Source organism: Neopsephotus bourkii, unplaced genomic scaffold (assembly GCF_033783945.1).
Source record: "Neopsephotus bourkii isolate Nb327-2 ecotype Australia unplaced genomic scaffold, CSIRO-AGI_Nbou_v1 NB_1535, whole genome shotgun sequence".
NCBI lineage: Eukaryota > Metazoa > Chordata > Aves > Psittaciformes > Psittacidae > Neopsephotus > Neopsephotus bourkii.
Window position 1 is genome coordinate 266,893 of NW_026902011.1, and position 19,256 is coordinate 286,148.

At 40.9% G+C, this 19,256-nt stretch overlaps 1 protein-coding gene across 1 annotated transcript in view; it reads right to left on the minus strand.

Moving 5' to 3' along the window:
- LOC133221429 (guanine nucleotide-binding protein subunit alpha-14-like) overlaps nucleotides 1–18,728 on the minus strand; it is a 40,160-nt gene extending 21,432 nt beyond the window's left edge. The window contains exon 1 of the mRNA XM_061370304.1: nucleotides 18,564–18,728. Within this exon, the coding sequence (XP_061226288.1) occupies nucleotides 18,564–18,684 (121 nt within the window). The 5' untranslated portion in view covers nucleotides 18,685–18,728. The remainder of the gene's footprint in view (nucleotides 1–18,563) is intronic.
- Nucleotides 18,729–19,256: the final 528 nt, after the last annotated feature.

Below are 19,256 nucleotides of genomic sequence, written 5' to 3' on the forward strand. Positions count from 1 at the left end.
TGCTATGAGGTCTCCATGCAGCCTTCTCTTCTCCAGGCTGAACAGCCCCAACTTTCTCAGCCTGTCTTCATATGGGAGGTGCTCCAGTCCCCTGATCATCCTCGTGGCCCTCTTCTGGACTTGTTCCAACACTTCCATGTCCTTTTTATGTTGAGGACACCAGAACTGCACACAATACTCCAGGTGAGGCCTCACGAGAGCAGAGTGGGGGCAGGATCACCTCCTTTGACCTGCTGGTCACGCTCCTTTTGATGCAGCCCAGGATACAGTTGGCTTTCTGGGCTGCAGGCGCACACTGCTGGCTCATGTTCATTTTCTCATTGACCAGCACCCCCAAGTCCTTCTCCGCAGGGCTGCTCTGAATCTCTTCTCTGCCCAGCCTGTAGCTGTGCCTGGGATTGCTCCAACCCAGGTGTAGGACCTTGCACTTGGCATGGTTAAACTTCATAAGGTTGGCGTCAGCCCACCTCACAAGCGTGTCAAGGTCCCTCTGGATGGCATTCCTTCCCTCCAGCATATCAACCGAACCACACAGCTTGGTGTCATCGGCAAACTTGCTGAGGGTGCACTCAATCCCAGTGTCCATGTCAGCAACAAAGATGTTGAACAAGACCGGTCCCAACACCGATCCCTGAGGGACAGCACTCGTTACTGGTCTCCAGCTGGACACTGAGCCATTGACCACAACTCCTTGCGTGTGACCATCCAGCCAGTTCTTAATCCACCATCATACGAAAGTTGTGTGCATAACTTACTTTAGTCCTTACAGATTTCTATAGGAATGAAGATTCCTAAACTGCAGAGCTCCTTTCCCTTAAGTAAGACAGAATCATCTGTCTCTTTCCTTACTGAACTTTAGAACTCCATTAAGATACGAATTCACTATTATAAAACTGCTGTAGCTGTAGCTAGGTCTCAAGTTTTAAACTTATGACAGAATTCAGGAATTACAGTAGCAGATGACAGGACAAATATTGCTTTGTTTATCAGAGATCATGAGACGTTATTCCTTTAAAGAAATCACAACAGTCTCATATTACTCATAATTAACTGACACTGAATATTCCCCAAATCATGTACTTTTACTACAGAACAGAGGCCACCCACTTCAAACTCAGGTTGGCTACTTAAGGCTGTCTCACTAGATGTACAAGCTATACCCAGTAGTCCACATTATAACCTAGATTTTGGTATATTCATTTATAAAATAGAATGATGAGGCAAATTTATGCTGTATTTGGACAGAAAATACACCACAGCTGAGGGAAAATTTGCCTACAGATTAACTGTCAGTAATCCTCCTTACTTATTGTGAGACAGCTAAGAAAGGCAATAACTGGTCTATCCTTCTTGAGTCTTCTGCATTGCAGTGTCCTGTTTCAGACTAACACCTTACTTTAAAATCCTGCTTAGTTTGAGTCTGTTTTCCAGATTAATCCATAAAACAGTGAAGACTGCACTTCATGAGCAGCAAAATGTCATTACTAGGCAGCAGCAACAAGACACTGAAGCCTAGCTCAGTGTTACAAAATGGGATATAATCTATATATATGCGCACATTGATTCAAAGCTCTTCCATCAGGAGCCACTGGAGTTGTTTCAGATGACATTCATTTGCTCCAACAACTGATTTTAAACTGACTACAGCATACACACAAACTGAAGACAGACTTTCTGTAAAGCTTCCTCAATTCTTACTGCCAAGTGCTTTTACTGCTGTGGCTACAACTCCTGAGCACCTTGAGGCGACTGGCTTCAGCAAAGGCCACCTTACAACATTAATGTGCCAAGCATGGGACATGATCATTTACAAATAGCACATGCCTGGGGGGGTGGGGAGGGAACAAAACAAAAAACAAAACAAAACAAACAAAACAAAAAACAAAACTCAAAAGTTGTATTTGAGAGTCTTGGGTCATTCGAAAAAGATAGCAAATTACCTCCCTATAAATGTACGCACTCTATGATCAAATCTAGAACTGCATTAAAACTCCCAGTGAACGCATTACTGGAAGCCCATACACACAATAATTTCAAACTGTGATGGCTCACAAAACATACTTAGGGATGAGATGTTTTTTCATAACAAACTCCAAGATGTGTGTCCCTTCACAGCAACCTTGCTCCGTAAAAGGCCATATCCTGCTTTTGACATAGATAGGTGGATCCTATTCACTTCAAAGTGAATTTAGTCTGTCTAGTGATGGACAGGATACAGACTAACATGTTTGTAAATATTTTAATGAAGTGGTAGTCTGAAATCTCATCTTTGACTGAGAGACACTGTGATAAACAGGGCCAATATGAAAGTTTATTGTTTGCACAGCCCTCATACCAGACTATTACTGCAGATACTGGCAAATAAATGACAGGGAATTTCCACCGCAAACATGGTATAACTGATGTGACTAGAGTGTCATAAAAAGTTGCAGAATGGGGCAAGCAATCATTAAAAAATGTAATACACATTTGCTATATTGGGGTTTTTTTTTAATAATATGAATATGAAGGTTCATTTATATCATATAAAATGCTGATACTACAGTTAATTATCACATCATCACCAAATTCAAAGGTGACAGAATAGCAAAACTCCATGAAATTCTTCTGGTTCTGAAGCTCATGTGGCAGAAATCTGAAAATAAGCGTGATACAAGAATACAGAGCAATTTTTTTCAGTGTTAAGAAAGAAGCTTTATATTAGCACCACACACTAAATGAAACCAAGCAGCTGAATAAACTACTACCAGCAAGGCTCTATTTTACAATGCTGTTATTTAAGAGAAAGCATGTTCTCTAAATGTAAAGGAAAAAGAGAAGAAAGTACATAGCGTGCAGACTAACTGACAGGATGCTCTCTGTGAAACCACCTTCCTCTCTTTGCAGTCTCTCAGGCCCTCTTTCTCTCCATCCTCCCTCTACCCCTTCCCAGTTTCACCCTTCTCTCTTACGTTCTCTCCTACCCCCTTCTGGTCTCCTCCACAGCCCTCTTCCTTCCTCATTTTAGCTAGTATTTTTTGAAACACAGTCTTCCCAAGAATCCAAGCAGGAAACATCCCTGGCAGTGTTCAAGGCCAGACAGGACAGGACCTTGGGCAACCTGTTCTAGTGCGAGGTGTCCCTGTCCATGGGAGGGGGGCTGGAACTAGATGATCTTAAGGTCCTTTCCAACCCTAACTATTCTATGATTCTATGAAATAAATAAATAGCAAAGACCCAACAGGTATTTCCATACTATATTCTTCCCAGTCTTCATCTTTCTTTTTTATTGAGACTGTGTATTTTCTGGATCTCTAGGCTTCCAGCTACATTTCTGTGAAACCATTCAGGCAAATATGTATTGCAAACTACTACTAATACCAAGAAATTGAACTGTAATGTAAAAAAGACACCAAATAAAGCCACAGCAACTAAAACACACATTGGAAAACAAGGTATACCAAGGCATGTGATGGTCAACTGCTTTACCCTATCTGGATCACAACATATATGAACATCTAAGAGGACAGACTTGCTATTGCTCTGTCTTCTGATCAGTAGATAATTTTCCTCAATAAATTCTAATGTTGCACTTTGGCCAGCACCATCAAGCAACAGGTGATTGCCAGGGAAAAAACACTAATAATCAATGCCTTAATATATCTTGAAGCAGTCCCTAAAATTCTGTTACAACAGTGTTCTAGAGAATAAACATGAAAGGGAAGCTTCCTTTCTTAGAATTTTCCAAGCAATCACCCTGTAGCTCTTTATAGTGTACTGCACTTTTTAATTTATTTTTTTTTTCTACCAAAAAACCAACAAATGATCTGGGCCCCAGTACCCTTACTGTTCATGAAGAACAACGTATTAAGAGTTCTGGTGCACAATTTGAAGACCAGACACCATCTTTCAAAGCTGAGCACTCACTCTTGTGCTGATTCCTCTTCCTTTGATTCCCTCCACCACAGCTGGGATTCTGGGCACTTCTTGCAAAACCCAGATGTTCTCCACAACAAAGGACATTGTAACAACATCTCTGATGTAAGAATGGCATCCATAAGAATGAAGCTGCCAATGTGCTAAGACGCACTGAAATAGGTACACTGTAAAAATGCTTCTAAAATGCGATAAACCTTCACAATAGGATGCTGGTGTTCAGAACTAAATTAGCCTTACCTTCATCCTCTCAACTTAATCCTCCTGCCCTGACTGAGCCAGGAGAATTCTGCTGTGACAGGTGATTCTCAAACCTTCAAAACTTGCTCTACCACCCAGCTTCCCTTCTGTTTAGCACCAGGGATCTCTCTGCTCAAAAGCCTAAAGCATTTCTGCAAAGCAGGTTCAAATATATAGTCCAGAAAAATAAGTGGGCTTTTCTTTTCTCATTTCTGTATGTTTATGCGTCTTCCTCTCTCACAGAGACCAAACAAGAAAGTAGACAAAAAAACCACAACACCCTATACAGCTAAAACCAAGTCTCACCACTTCTGTAAGAGGCAAAAAATATGGTGGGGGTGTGGAAACAGTCTGTTTTGAGCCCCAGAACAGAACTGGAAAAACCTCTTTCACTCTTTTCCGGATGGACTACAGCTGGTTTTAGTCACAGGAAAAACAAAACAAACAGAAAATCCCAAAACACTCTGCCTCAAATGCTGGCAGTGAAACTGTAGTAGAATACTCTCCAATTCAATGCAGAAAAACTAGTCAAACAGTGGAAAAAATGCAGTAACCTAAGGAGATTATCAACCATGACCAGTAGTTTTTAGGTTTTACATATTCCCGATTTTAAGAAATGCAAAACTATATGAATGAAAGAATCTAAATAATAAATTACCAAATAGCTTGATGAAAATTCAAATGAAGATAAAGCTGCCATAGTTTATAATTAAAAGTTTTACACAGGAAGAGTGAGACAAGCACGCAGAATATAGGTAAGCCTGAGCAAACTGCACACAGTGGCAGAGCAACGCTCCTCCACTTTGCATTAGTCTTTTTAATTTCTAAATTACTCATAATGAAAATATTACTGAATAATAAGAATCAAGATAAATAATATCAAGGAACTGATTTGAGGTACACATACTGAAGTTTCCGAGGTTTTCCCTCACCTTCTTTTTTTCCTCCCAAACTCATCCAAGGACTGTTTATTTATGCTTCAAAGCTACTAACAAAAATCATTCTGCTTCTTCTGTGATGAAGATACTAGCTTCTAAATATACTTTTACTAGTATTCCTGGAAAAGGTAAATCTGCTTGTTATTTTTGTCTACAATATTCACAGTAAATTGAATCTTCCTTGAAAAGTCAGCAAAGTCTCTCTTTCGACTTCAGCAAACTGAAGTTTACTCCTTTCAATCACTGTAACATTAACATAGACTATAAGAAATCATGTAACAGTCCCACACAGCTGTGTAGTTTTCTAATCCCAATCCGCCTCCTTCCCAGACACCGTTCTCTTTCTTCCCTTTCTTCAGGGAAGGAGGCTGGATCAGGCAGCCTCCAGTCTGTCTTTCCATTGGTGCCGCATGTTCAGTTTCCCTTAGCTGGCAATGAAGAAGTAGCTATGCACTAGTAAGCAAATCTCTGTTGGCTACAACAGCTTCAGAGATAATCCAGGCTTCACGTTCCATTACACTAAATTAGATTATGTATCCAGCAGAACAAATGCATGTTCAAGGAAGAACAAAAGGTATACTCTAATCTTTTCTTTGAACCAAATTTCCCAGGATTTCTTAATCCTCACAATAAATAATAATCAGATTTCATCATATAAATGCATTCTCTTCATTAAAATTTTAAATATTGCATTTATTTTTAAAGTCCTAATGGAAAATCTGCTGCTGCTGCAGGATGTCCTGGATGATGCCAGTAACAGTTTGTATTCTTGGTGTTGTGTGTGTAATAGTAAGTACTATACAAGCAGGAAAGAGAATTAAACACAAGAAAAAGCTTGCTTAAAACTGACAAAATCCATCAGACAACAAGAACTCCATGTTACTGTCTGCTACATTATGCTGTTAGTTGTTAGTGGAAGAAATGGCTCCAGTGCACACACGCTGTGCCAAAACAAAATAGTTAAATAAGGGCCTCATTCCTGTGAGGTTACTTAGAAAGTGTCTGAATCAGATCTACACCTTACCAGATTATATAGCATAGCAAGTGAAAGAATAGGTGAATTAATTTAGGTTGGTGAAAATCCTCTTTCCTGGGTTTACTGTTTTCAGTAAAGTGATTTAAAAAAAAAAAGGGGGGGGGGGGGGAAAGGTCTCTAAGGAACATGATTCTCCAACCTCTGTCTCTAGGTCCAAAATCTCTCCTATGAGACAAAAATGTTTTCCCAGGCTCAGAGGACCACACCACTGAATCTAAGGAACTAGGTTCCAATACAGTACTGAACCAGATCATATCCATAATGGTATCACTTACTGCATGCAGTCAATTTCCAGCTAGTCTTCATTGAATAATGCCATATGGTCCTTCAGTGAGACTCTATGAGCATGTAGGTACCAAAACTGTAGCTTCTACAGTGGCTCTGACATTAGCCAAAGCCATTTACCACTGCAGGTCCTTGACAATAACTGCTTTCTCTAATAGGTCAGAACCACATGCTACTGCATGCCTGTCCAACCATCTGCATCCACTTACGACCTTAATATCCCTCACCATTGCATAGACTGGTTTAGATTTACATCCCAAAGGGTACTACCACAGTGACAAATCCCTAAATTAAAGTGATCACTGAATTACATAACACTTGCACACATCTAATTAACATATATCATCCTTCCGTCAGGCTTAAGTGTCCCTTATACCAGTCTCCTCAGCTGCTAATACCAAAGAAATAGTCATTCAATGTGGTTTAGGTTCAAATATCTAAGTTCAGACTCAGACTTCAAACCTACAACCATTGCCAAACCTCAAAGAAGCCAGGATCTTGCACAGTGTAACTAAAAAACAGATTAAGAGTTTAATGCTAAGGAACTAAGCAGGAGCCAATCAGCTACTGGTACTGAATCCTTCGTAACTGTAACAGCTGAAAGACCTCAAAGACACTTGTATTATTATGTGAACACTAAAATTAATACTGAGATAGATGGCACAGTGCAAACTTACAACCTAGCCAAGAAATACAGGTATTTTATAAAAGAGAACTGTTTTTCAGGACCCTCGGGAAGATTCTCAACAGATTGAAAGTATACAAACTAACCATTACAAATTTCTTATAGGACTTCAAAAGATGTCTGTGTCCAGTAACATGCAAATACAATAATTTGGAATACAGTAATACACACCCATGTAAACTGGCAAAAGCTAAACAGTATTTTGGGTCATGAGCTCAATGAAAACCATGATAACCTGAAAACAAAATCGCCATTACTGACATATTGACATTTGAACTCAAAAGGGCAAATCAAGAGAAGACTCACACTTCTCCCCCCACAAAAAAGTAAAATAACTTGTAACAAAAATCATTTATACTGTGGCCCCCAGGGAATATAAACATGTATCAACATGTTTATTATTGCTTTCCTGTGGCTGTTACAATAAACTGAGCACAGCCGGATGAATCTTACCAAATAGACAAAAAGGAGAATAAGTAAGTGCTCCCGAAATGCAAAGTTTTAACCCCCCTAAGTAAATGACTGTAACTCAGACCCAGAGGTTACAGTTTGCAGTGAAGAAAAATATAGCCTCAAAGACCCATAGAGGCCCTTGTGGTCACATATAACAAGTCCATACGTAAACTTTTCAATGTAAATTACAGATAACACTTAAGAAACTACTACAAAACAATACTCCAGAGCCAGAAGTAACAGACAAATAGACAAACAACAATATAAGAGACAAGATATACTTGGTAAAAATTACTTCTGTAGTCATTTGCCAGGGACATAGAAAAGGTATCATAGGGAGCCCATCAAAAAAACAGCAGTCACAGGTAGTCAAGAAAAAAACCCTGGATTTCGAGAAGACTGAGGTACCTAATGACTTCTTTGAATCAGTTTTCACTGGCAAATGCTCTGACCCCACCACCCAAGTCTTGGAAGGCAGAAACAGGGACGATGAGAATTAAGACCTTGGGCCCACTGTAGGAGAGGATCTGGTTCGAGACCATCTTAACAACCTGAACGTGCACAAGTCCTTGGGAGCTGATGAAATCCATCCACGGGTAATGAAGGAGCTGACAAATGAAGTTGCTAAGCCACTGGCCATCATATTTGAAAAATCATGGCAGTCAGGTGAAGATCCTGAAGACTGGAAAAAGGGAAATATAATCCCCATTTTCAAGAAGGGGAAAATGGATGACCTGGGGAAATACAGAGCAGTCAGTCTCACCTCTGTGCCTGGCAAACCTTGGAGTGGATTCTCCTGGAAGGCATGCTAAACATGAAAACAACATGAAAAACAACAAGGTGCTTGGTGACAGCCAGCATGGCTTCACTAGGGGAAATCCTGCCTGACCAATTTGGTGGCCTTCTATGATGGGGCTACGGAACTGATGGACAGGGATAGAGCAGTTAATGTCATCTGCCTAGACTTGTGCAAAGCATTCAACACTGTCCCACACAACATTCTTGTCTCTAAACTGGGGAGACATCAATTTGATAGGTGGAACACTCGGTGGATAAAGAACTGTCTAGATGGGTGCATGCAAAGAGTTGTGGTCAATGGCTCAATGTCCAGCTGGAGACCAGTAACAAGAGGTGTCCCTCAGGGATCGGTGTTGGGACCGGTCTTGTTCAACATCTTTGTCGCTGACATGGATTGAGTGCAGCCTCAGCAAGTTTGCCAATGACACCAAGCTGTGTGGTTCAGCTGAAACACTGGAGGGAAGGAATGACATCCAGAGGGACCTTGACACGCTTGTGAGGTGGGCTGATGCCAACCTCATGAAGTTTAACCATGACAAGTGCAAGGTCCTACACCTGGGTCGGAGCAATCCCAGGCACAGCTACAGGCTGGGCAGAGAAGAGATTCAGAGCAGCCCTGCGGAGAAGGACTTGGGGGTGCTGGTCAATGAGAAAATGAACATGAGCCAGCAGTGTGCGCCTGCAGCCCAGAAAGCCAACTGTATCCTGGGCTGCATCAAAAGGAGCGTGACCAGCAGGTCCAAGGAGGTGATCCTGCCCCTCTGCTCTTGTGAGGCCTCACCTGGAGTATTGTGTGCAGTTCTGGTGTCCTCAACATAAAAAGGACATGGAAGTGTTGGAACAAGTCCAGAAGAGGGCCATGAGGATGATCAGGGGACTGGAGCACCTCCTGTATGAAGCCAGGCTGAGAAAGTTGGGGCTGTTCAGCCTGGAGAAGAGAAGGCTGCATGGAGACCTCATAGCAGCCTTCCAGTATCTGAAAGGGGGCCTATAGGGATGCTGGGGAGGGTCTCTTCATTAGGGACTGTAGTGATAGGACAAGGCGTAATGGATTTAAACTTAAACAGGGCAAATTTAAATTGGATATAAGGAAGAAGTTCTTTACTGTGAGGGTGGTGAGGCACTGGAATAGGTTGCCCAGGGAAGTTGTGAATGCTCCATCCCTGGCGGTGTTCAAGGCCAGGTTGCATGAAGCCTTGGGTGACATGGTTTAGGGTGAGGGTGTCCCTACCCATGGCAGGGGGTTGGTACTAGATGATTTTAAGGTCCTTTCCAACTCTAACTATTCTATGATTCTATAAAAATTGTTCTTATAAATATCATTCCGATACTGAAGTCTAAGGCAGGGGTTTTCTGTGGATTCTAAGTAAGATGTGTTAGAATTACTTAATCTAATCAAAGAAGCTCTCACAGTGGTTTCTGAGGATTTCTCAGTAATCTTTCTGACCTTAAGAACAATTCTTGAATTAAATATTTGTAATACATAAGCATTAAAAGGTATTTCCACACCTCTCCCTCGACTGCACATGTGAACACAGGTTCCAATGAGTTTTACAAAGCAAAAACTGATAAAATATCCACTTTATTAAAGCATATAGCCACACCATTACTCCTAGTAATGGTGAATTACTAAGTAAAACAGATAATAGTTAGGGATTGCACTCTAATTCCAAAGCATACTCAGCACAGTGAAGCCATTCAACTGCTTTAACACATGCTACATACGCACTTTGGCAAATCATGCAATTTGGATAAAATTTATTTACTGATCTCGGCTGAGAACGGCCCTAATGAAAACTGTCAAACGATCAAAACTACAGCCTGATTACAGCAAATTTAGTAGCCGAAAAATGCTGAGATTCAAAATGCCCAGTAGCTCCTCCAGAAAACAATTAAAAACCAGACTCACACAACAGCGTACTTGGTCATACACACAATATTTTCCTCAGAAGGTGATAAAAGATATAGTGCCCTAATCTGTTCAAAGCAGCCACATATTAGTTCTTTATGCTAGATCGCAATAGGATCAACACATCATCTCCGTATCTTATCTGGTTTCTTAGGTCACGATTCAGAAACATCTGAATTCAGGCTTGAAGAATGCCCCTGAAATACTGTACCACCATTCCCTTGCCGTTATCATCATGCTTCTTTCAATCCAAAAATAGTTTTTGCATTTAATGTGTGTGTCTCTACCTCAGATACAAGCTCTAAAGCGTGAAATACTTCACATACACGATTTGCCATAAAAAGACTGCAAGTACTAAGCAGGTTCCTCTGTTTTGTCTGCATTTCACAGGGTGCCAGCTGTTTCTCCACATAGCCAAATATAAAACACAAGTAACATGCAATCCCCAAAAAGATCCTCTGTTTATCATTCCCAGTGCTTAAACTGAGATTTTCAAACATCCAGGTATTAAAGACAATTAGCTGATCAGAATTGCAGGATTTAAAGTGTGAGGGATTAAGAAATTAAACAATGTTACAGACTGCACTGACAGAAAACAATCATAAAACTAAGACATAATAGTGCAAAATAAAACAATCTCAAACTTACAACTAAAATTTTCTACTCTTACAGAGAAAAGTACACCTCATTAAAAGAAATTCGTGATGCATTAAGTTTAAAAGTACTAAAAAGCATCAAGTGCAATAACAGACTATTTAATGTTACAATTAAAAACAACTTTGTAAGAAACTGGTGCCCTTCAAAACATATCCATTTAAAGATTCATTTTTTTTTAAAAAGCATTCTGAAGTAAAAAAATCTCTCATGTCACCTTAACACCTAAATTTCTCTAGATCTAGACGGCATTATATAGAAGACATATTCCTAAATCCATTAGAACTGCTTTTAACTCACCTATTTTTGAGTTTCAGCATGTAAACAGTTTCAAAACAAGAACGGAAGTTTGAAATCTCTCTGTGTCATGCAGTAACAGGATGGTAGGGCGCTCTAGTCTAAACGAGCTCCTGTCTTTTCCATGGGAAATTATGATCAATTTAATTTCAGGGACAGACTGCCAGTGCTCAAGTCAGCTCATAATTCTAAGCAAGACATTCTCTCCCTTTCTTCTTTCTCTTAACAAAAAGGACATCCTATAAACCTAATTATACGGAAAGAGTAGTTTTCAAGTGAGAATCCTGTATGTGCAGAGATCTGAATGAATCTTACCAAAGATTCCAATTTTTCTCATAACTACAGGCTTGGCCTGATAAAATTGCAGGTTCAATAGAACTAGAGTAAAATGTATTTGAAAGAAATGAATCACAGAATCATAGAATCATTAGAATCTTGAGTTTGATTTAAAATACAGTCACCACTACTATGCAGAAGAGACCATGTTCAGACAGCAAAGCCTACTACCTGCAGTCACAAAAAAAAATTAAAATGCAGCAATTAATTTTCAAGCAAAGACTGTTTTCCTATTTACAGTTCAAAATGCTTCTAGAGAAAGTTAATCATCCCTGTATTATTTTATATGATGAGTCTATTAGCTATGAGTATTAGAAGAAATGTACAAAGTAGTGATTATTCAATCAACTGGAAAAAGATTTGGTTTCAAAAGGACATTTGAGAAAACACAAGCAAATCACAGCTAATGAAGCTCGCCTTTACGTCCTGTTTTTTGTTTAAAAGCTTGTATATTTAATTTACACTGAGTTAAAGAGGAATCAAATTTAATTTTCCTACAACAAAACTTAAAACAAACAAGATACTAAGCACATTATCAAATTTTGTTCCTTTTTCCTCTTTTTTTGGACAGAACCCCGTGACTTCAAACACTAATACTGCTGCACTAAGCACAGCAACTGGAAGTAAGTACATAATTATCCACAGATTGGAAATGAGTACATAATTATCTTTTTATCATTTATCATTTTTTCACACTGCTTTTGATACTTGCTTTAAGTGCGTATGTTTTAAGTGGAAAATGTTCCCTCCCTGTGCTGTCTTCAACTCATGTATCAGTGAAGAATTTGCAAGCAGAAGTGAGGGAAAAATAATTTCAAAGTTTCCTGTGGTGCAGCTGTAACTCTGGGTTAATTATGCAGCAGTGGAAAGTGGAATGTCCAAGAAACTGTAATACCATTCCCTGCTTCTGATTTAAATAACTTGAATTTTACAGATTTTTCATAATAGGCTGCCATATGTTGGCACATTAATTTTTCAACTATATCTTACAGTTCTTCTAGCACTGATATTGCAGTGCTGCTTTTCATAGGAACTGATGGAAGATTCACGGGACATAGTTTTTCAGAAAAATAAAAGCGGAATGCTGTCCCTATTTAAGAAAGAAACAAGAGATCCAGTCAACAGTCAACGTCAAACTATGTATCTGAGTAGTAGAACAGGGCCAGGCAGAAAACCACAGCTAGACATACTGAGAAGTTAGCTCACTCTTTCAAGAAACACTGCAAATGAAGTTAAATCTACAAAATCTTCATCTAAATTTACACAGAATTCTATATACGCAACAGATGTGAGGCAAAGCATAATTACAGAAAGTCATCAAGATACAAGACAGCTCAAAGGCCACTTGATGCACAGTTTAAAACACATAACCAAAACAAATTTTGTAAGCTACTGCTACATTTCAGCACTTAAGTATCATAGAGAATGGAAATTTCAGTGATAAGCGATACTAATACAAACTAATTTTTCACTTTTTCTTTTTTTTTTTTTATTGGTCATCTGCTCAGCAAAGAAATAAAAATCTTCAGGGGTCTTTAAATCACAGGGTAAATGAATTTACTAAGTGAAAATAGGGAAGTACTAGGGTAAAACAGATTAGTAGTTACCTGCTACTTACCAGTAGTTTCTTTCCTGAGACTTTCTATACACTTTATTGTAATCAGATTCTAATTTTAGAATGAAATCTTATTTATTTGAATCAAATTTTAACTTCATTTTAGCATACTTGAAGTAGCAACATGCACAACATTACAGTTATGAGTGAACCCTTCTGAGGAGAAACCCAAAGCATGCTTTGAGTAAGCTTTCTCAGTGCCCAGGCTTCTGAACAACTGAGCTCATTAAGAGTCTTCAGGATGCAGCAGCAAGTTGATCACTTCTTCCAAAACAAGCCCAGAAGTAACTCCTACTGGCACTGAGGTGGAAAATATTCACATACATTTGTAAAGTACTTCAATTAGTGATACTTGGTGCCTGATCCAAAACAATATAAAAATATCTTTCCAGAATTTTCTCCTTCCATGACACTGATCCAAATGCTTACTTTGCAAAGGCAGCTACATGCAACAGCTTTTAAATGAAGTTCAAAGGACCTTTGGGGAAAAAAAAGAGAAAAAGAAAAAAATGCAAAGAAACCCAAAGATCAACATGCAAATACATTGAAACAAACTGAAGCCAGAGAAAAGTAACATAGCCGAGATAAGCTTCCAATATGCTGGACGCCACAACATGCGTTCTGCATGCAAAAAAAAAAAGGTTATGTCCACATCTTCTGGAAAACAAATTCCAGATTAGCTCTGATCCGGTTCTGATGTTTGCAAATGAAGCTGCAGGCTTAGACGACTGCCCAAATTGAAGAGATTAAATTAAACACAGTACATTTACAACATGAGGAAGTGGCAAAATAGATCTCAAGGGCCTTGAAGATACATTTCAAACTAACGGTTCTTGAGGCAAGAATTCGTACACTACTGCTCATAAAAAGTTATCTAACTTGTTTTCCTCAGTGGAAAAACTGTTAGATCTAGAAGTGTTTAGAAAAAGTAAAAAGGAAAACATAACAACTAGAGCTTGTATTTAATATTTTACTGCATAACGTAGAGCTAAACTGTTTCCCAGGACAATATTTTAGTTTGTATGTTTTATTCTTTCCTACAGGAGTGCCCCTTCAGAAGCATTATTTGGTTCAAACTGACTATTGGTTGACCACAAACCAAAAAGGAACAAAATTAATAGTGGCTTTCTATCATTTCACATTCAAGCGGAAGCCAATCACTAATCTGTCATGGTTCAGCACTTACTAGACATAAAATCAACATCTATTACTTGGAGATGTTTTCTGCTTATGTAGCGGGGAAAAAAAGTGACCTGGTGACACATGACAGACTTTGGAGTTTTTTGAGGGGTTTTTGGATTTTTTTAATAGGAAAACTGTATTTAATAGTAGCTATAAATCAATAAAGATAAGTTACAGCAACCCTTAAGAAAGGAAAGTAAAGGAATGGCATACAGCAGTCCTTGCTTCTTTGGGTGCTTTCACTCACACTAAGTTACTGTGGAGGAAAAAAGAGAAAGTAGCCAGCTAGATATATTTATGAATACTACACAGATCATTAAAAACAGTACATCATCATTTCATCTGATCTAGTTAAAACTATATAAGCAAACTGTGATTGTGATATTACAGAGCAATTTATTAATCTATATGAACAGTCAAGCAGGTCATTCACTTGGGAAGGGTCGTAGAAAAGACTATGAATCATACCAAATTAGATAAAATGAATGTATGTTTGCTTTGTATTTTGTTTGCTTTGTGAAAGCAAAACAATATATTGCTTAGTTCACCCAGCCACAGCTCCTCAGAGAGAAACTCAGACAAGAGTCAGGCTTTGGTTTTCAATTGCAGTTCCTCAGAATTTCAGAAATCAAAGCTTGCGATGCATAAGCTCCCAAGTTCATTTATATGAGCTCAGTGGGCAGTACTTCATACATGGTGTTCCTGCATAATGAGGGAGCTTTGGAATTCTGAGTACTTATTTTAAGCTAGTCCTTGTATTTCTGTTTCGAAGTGGATACTACTCAATGTACTTCTTTCCACTAGTATTAGGCAAAAAACATAACTTATACAAAGAAAAACAAAGCAAATAAGGTGGAACAAAGTATCCAAAGGCAGTCCTAACAAAAATCACTCAGCAAGTAACAGAAGATTAATAACATAAAAATAATTCATTTCTTCATTCTTTCTCTTTTGGAAGAGTAAAGATGACTACATTATACTACCCACTAATCTCCCTTTTAAGTAAAACAATCACTTCAGATAATTCTAATTCTGCCTTGCCTACTATGCTATTGTTTCCCCAGGTTGGGCGCCGATTCTATGATCTTCATCAGGGACTGTAATGATAGGACAAGAAGTGATGGGTTTAAACATAAACAGGGGAAGTTCAGGTTGGATATAAGGAAGAATATATGTCTGACAAAGGCAGGCAGAGAGCTTGGAGGAAGGCACAATAAGCACTCCTCTAGCACACACATCCCAAAAAGACAAACCAAGAGCCACAGTTGCCTGTTAACAGTTAGGAGCTGAAACACAGCAGCATTTTTTATCTGATCTGTATTTGCAGTGAGTTATGGAGCTGCACAGGCTAAGATGTCTTCACTGTGCCCTCCAAGACTTAGACGGGTTCAGGTACAGTCACACTAATTAACTCAGCTCTGTCTGAGCCCTTAAGGTTCTCACCAGCCTTTCATTCACCACAGACAGATCTGCTTACTGACAGTATGAAAATGATGCTTAAAACCCACATTCAAAAAAAATCAAAGAGTGTTTCTGGCAATTACAAGACCTACAGCAGAAAACTGACAAACCATGCAAAGCCATTAGTGTACCGAGAAAAAAAAATCCTGTTCACTCTAGATGCTCAGTCTTGGCTCTTTGAGCTTACTATTAAACCAAAAAATGCTTATTTGGGATTAAATAATACAGTCTTCTATTTTAGATTAACTGCGACAAATCTACTACAATAGGAATAGGTTGTCCAGGGAGGTTGTGAATGCTTCATCCCTGGCAGTGTTCAAGGCTAGGTTGGACGAGGCCTTGGGTAATATGGTTTAGAGCGAGGTGTCCCTGCCCATGGCAGGGGGGTTGGAACTTGATGATCTTAAGGTCCTTTCCAACCCTAACTATTCTGATTCTATGATTCTACGAAGGACGTCAGTTAAGATGGATTCTACCATCACTAGACTTACATGGATATATTTCCTTTCTCTGTATCTTTCTGACTTATGCAAATGCGTTATCAGTTTCATCACAGACAGGTTTCTTACTCAAAAATAATAAACTGTGTTTTAGAACAACCATGAATGTCAGCCTGTCCAGTGCCTTCAAAAGATTAAACTGAGCTGACACATCTAAAACTCTCCCATTCTCAGAAAGATTGTGTTTCCTGGAGAAATGTAATCACTTCTTTCAAGGAAACAACAGGTTGAAAGAGATGTCTTGCTACTGCAATGAATGCCAGAGAACACTTCATCTACTTGTATGCAAATTCCTGGTTTAACACAGTGCTTCTGTCCCCAAGTGAAAACGTAAAACTGGACTGCTTCATACCAAATTACGGTTGAGTATGTTTAGAAACTCATTCTTTTTTTGGCACAATTAGGAAGACAGTTCTTACAGAAGGACGCCCATCACGTATTTCAGACCATGGTCCAATTCTCAGAATCAGATAAGTCTTCATGGGACTTCCTCCTGCAGTGAGAAGCCAATCAAAATACACATGCTTGTGCGTATTCCCTCTGTAAACACAGGACACTTCTCTGAGAAATGCAAAAAAGCAGTGCTGATCAATTCCTTTGCTATTTTAGGACCTCCAAAGCATGTGAGAGCATCTCACGGCTCAGTCCCGTAGCTTCATGATTTCTTCTGTTAACCTTATGCTTTAAATGGGAAAATTGATAAGTGACTACAGCATCCCATGCGTAACAGCAAACCTTTCAGTAAAGCCTGAACCTGTTTTTTGCTCTGTTTTCTTGACAAAACATGGCCTAAAACTGAAGGGGGGAAAAAAAAAAGGTTCATAGACAACCCATATGAATTCTTCCAGGTGATTAATATTAAATAAAGGGCTACAACAGCAAGTCTATCAAATATGCATCCTTATTACACTCAAATCTGTCATGGTCTTGTCTGATTGGAGATCTTCCTACTTCCCATCAGGAGTCAATGTACTGACAGCCTACCATTTTTATGTAAATTCTTAAAACTGCTGCCTCTCAAGGGCTGTTTATCCATGTGCTCTCCTCACCATAACCACAGATTTCTATGCAGGTAATAGGCAAAGATGGTAGCAACGGGATACAAGGCACTGAAAGCAAGTCAGTATTAGTGGGTTTCATTTTCTTTTTTCCTTTTTTTTTTTTATTGGGTTTCCTGTTCAAATCACTTTTTAATTAACACTGAGAGCAGTCAGTTCAGACTTAGTTCATGATAAACAGTTTTGTTCAGTGTTCATAAAAACTTTAGTGTGTGCAGCCTGGCCAGTTATTTGGTGAGTTCCACTATGCAGGCCGCTACATCTTGACCTGACTGAAGCAGAGATTAAAGTAGAGTAAGCAAGGGAGTGTAAGCACTAGGACAGGGCACCACTGGAGACACAAGACTTCTCCTCTGGCACTGGTTACAGCAAGAGATGCTGCTCCCACACTGCGAGCTTTGATGCCTGGGACCTTCTGCATCGAGCTGTTTTTCTGTTTGTCAGAGAAAAATAAAACTCTCCCTAGACTGAAGCTACTTCACCTTAGTTTACGATTTTGTATTTGATAGGTCTAAGTGTCTTGTTTTCTTTCAGACACTCCTGGGGGCTTCTTTTCCCCCGCCTGTATCTCAGCAGCAAGAGCTCTAACGGAGGCGTGTTTGCGTCTGCATGGAGCAGCAACAACCCGAGAGGCTGAAAGCCGCCAGCTTCATCTGCGGTGGAGCTCTCACCAACGCATCCGCCAAGCTGAACTACGACCAGCGGAACAGCACTCAGGGAGAAAGTCAAGTGGCTGACGCAGGCAGCGGTGCCTCGGGAGCGATGCTCCCAGCAGTGCCGCTAGCAGGCTGGTGCTGCCTCCCGCTGCACCTCACCGCGAGGCAGGCGAGGCGCGCAAACACCGTTACCGAGCTTGCAGCTCTATTTCCCTTGTTACTTCTTACCACAGGATTCCCGTACACAACACCGCGGGGTCCGCACAGCGCCCGCTGGTCTGGGTTGGGTTAGGTTAGGTTAGGTTTGGTTTGTCTCTAAGAAGAACCATCTGTGTACCAACCCTGCGCGCACCGGGCAGCGGCACCCGCCGCTCCCGCCCCAGCCCTGCCGCACGGGGGCAACTTGAAACGAGCCCTGCCTGCACCAGCACAGACCCCCGCACTAGCAGAACCCCAACAGGAACAGGTCTTCACGCCTGGGGCAGGCAGGACCCGGCGGGCCGTGCCGGGCCGGGCCGATGCGGGTGACGGCAGTCCGCACTCACCCAGCAGCAGCAGCTTCAGCTCCCGGCGGACGTACCGCTTGTCTCGGCGCAGCTGCCGCGCGGTTTCAGCACTGATGCTCTGCGACTCCCTCTCCTCCGCAGAGAAGCAGCAGCCGACCATGGCCCCCCGACTCCGCCACCCCAGGGGAGCAGAGGGAAGCCGCTCCGGCCCGGCCCCGCCTCACCCGGAGAGGGGCTGCCACCTCCCCTCCTGGTGCCCGAGGGGCCACGGGTTGGGACGGGCACGTGGTTAATGTTTGCGGGCGCGGCCGGGCCCCTGCTCTGGCTGGGCGGGAACGATCCTCCTCCCGCCGCGCACGGAGCTGGGGTTGGAGGGACCCCGGGCAGGCGGGCCACGGGCAGGGTGAGAGGGAGAGGGGCCCCGGGCAGGCGGCAGCGCGTCGGGGCTAACGGGAGCGGGCTGCGTACAAACAAAACAGAAAACCCTCACAGACACTGAAAAGCCCCCAAAATAGCACCAGCCGCAACCCCGCGCACACCCGTTGGAGTAAGTTAGGAGGACGCAGGGGAGAGGGATGGCCTGAGACGTTAAGTATCGTGAAACGCTGTATCTGGGGCTTGCTTTCTGTTTTCCCACTCGACATCCCAACAAGGATGGAAGCACGAAAAAGGAGGGGACATACCTGCGGGCGGCATCAGCTGGTTTTCATTTTAGAGGGATTTTTGGAATTA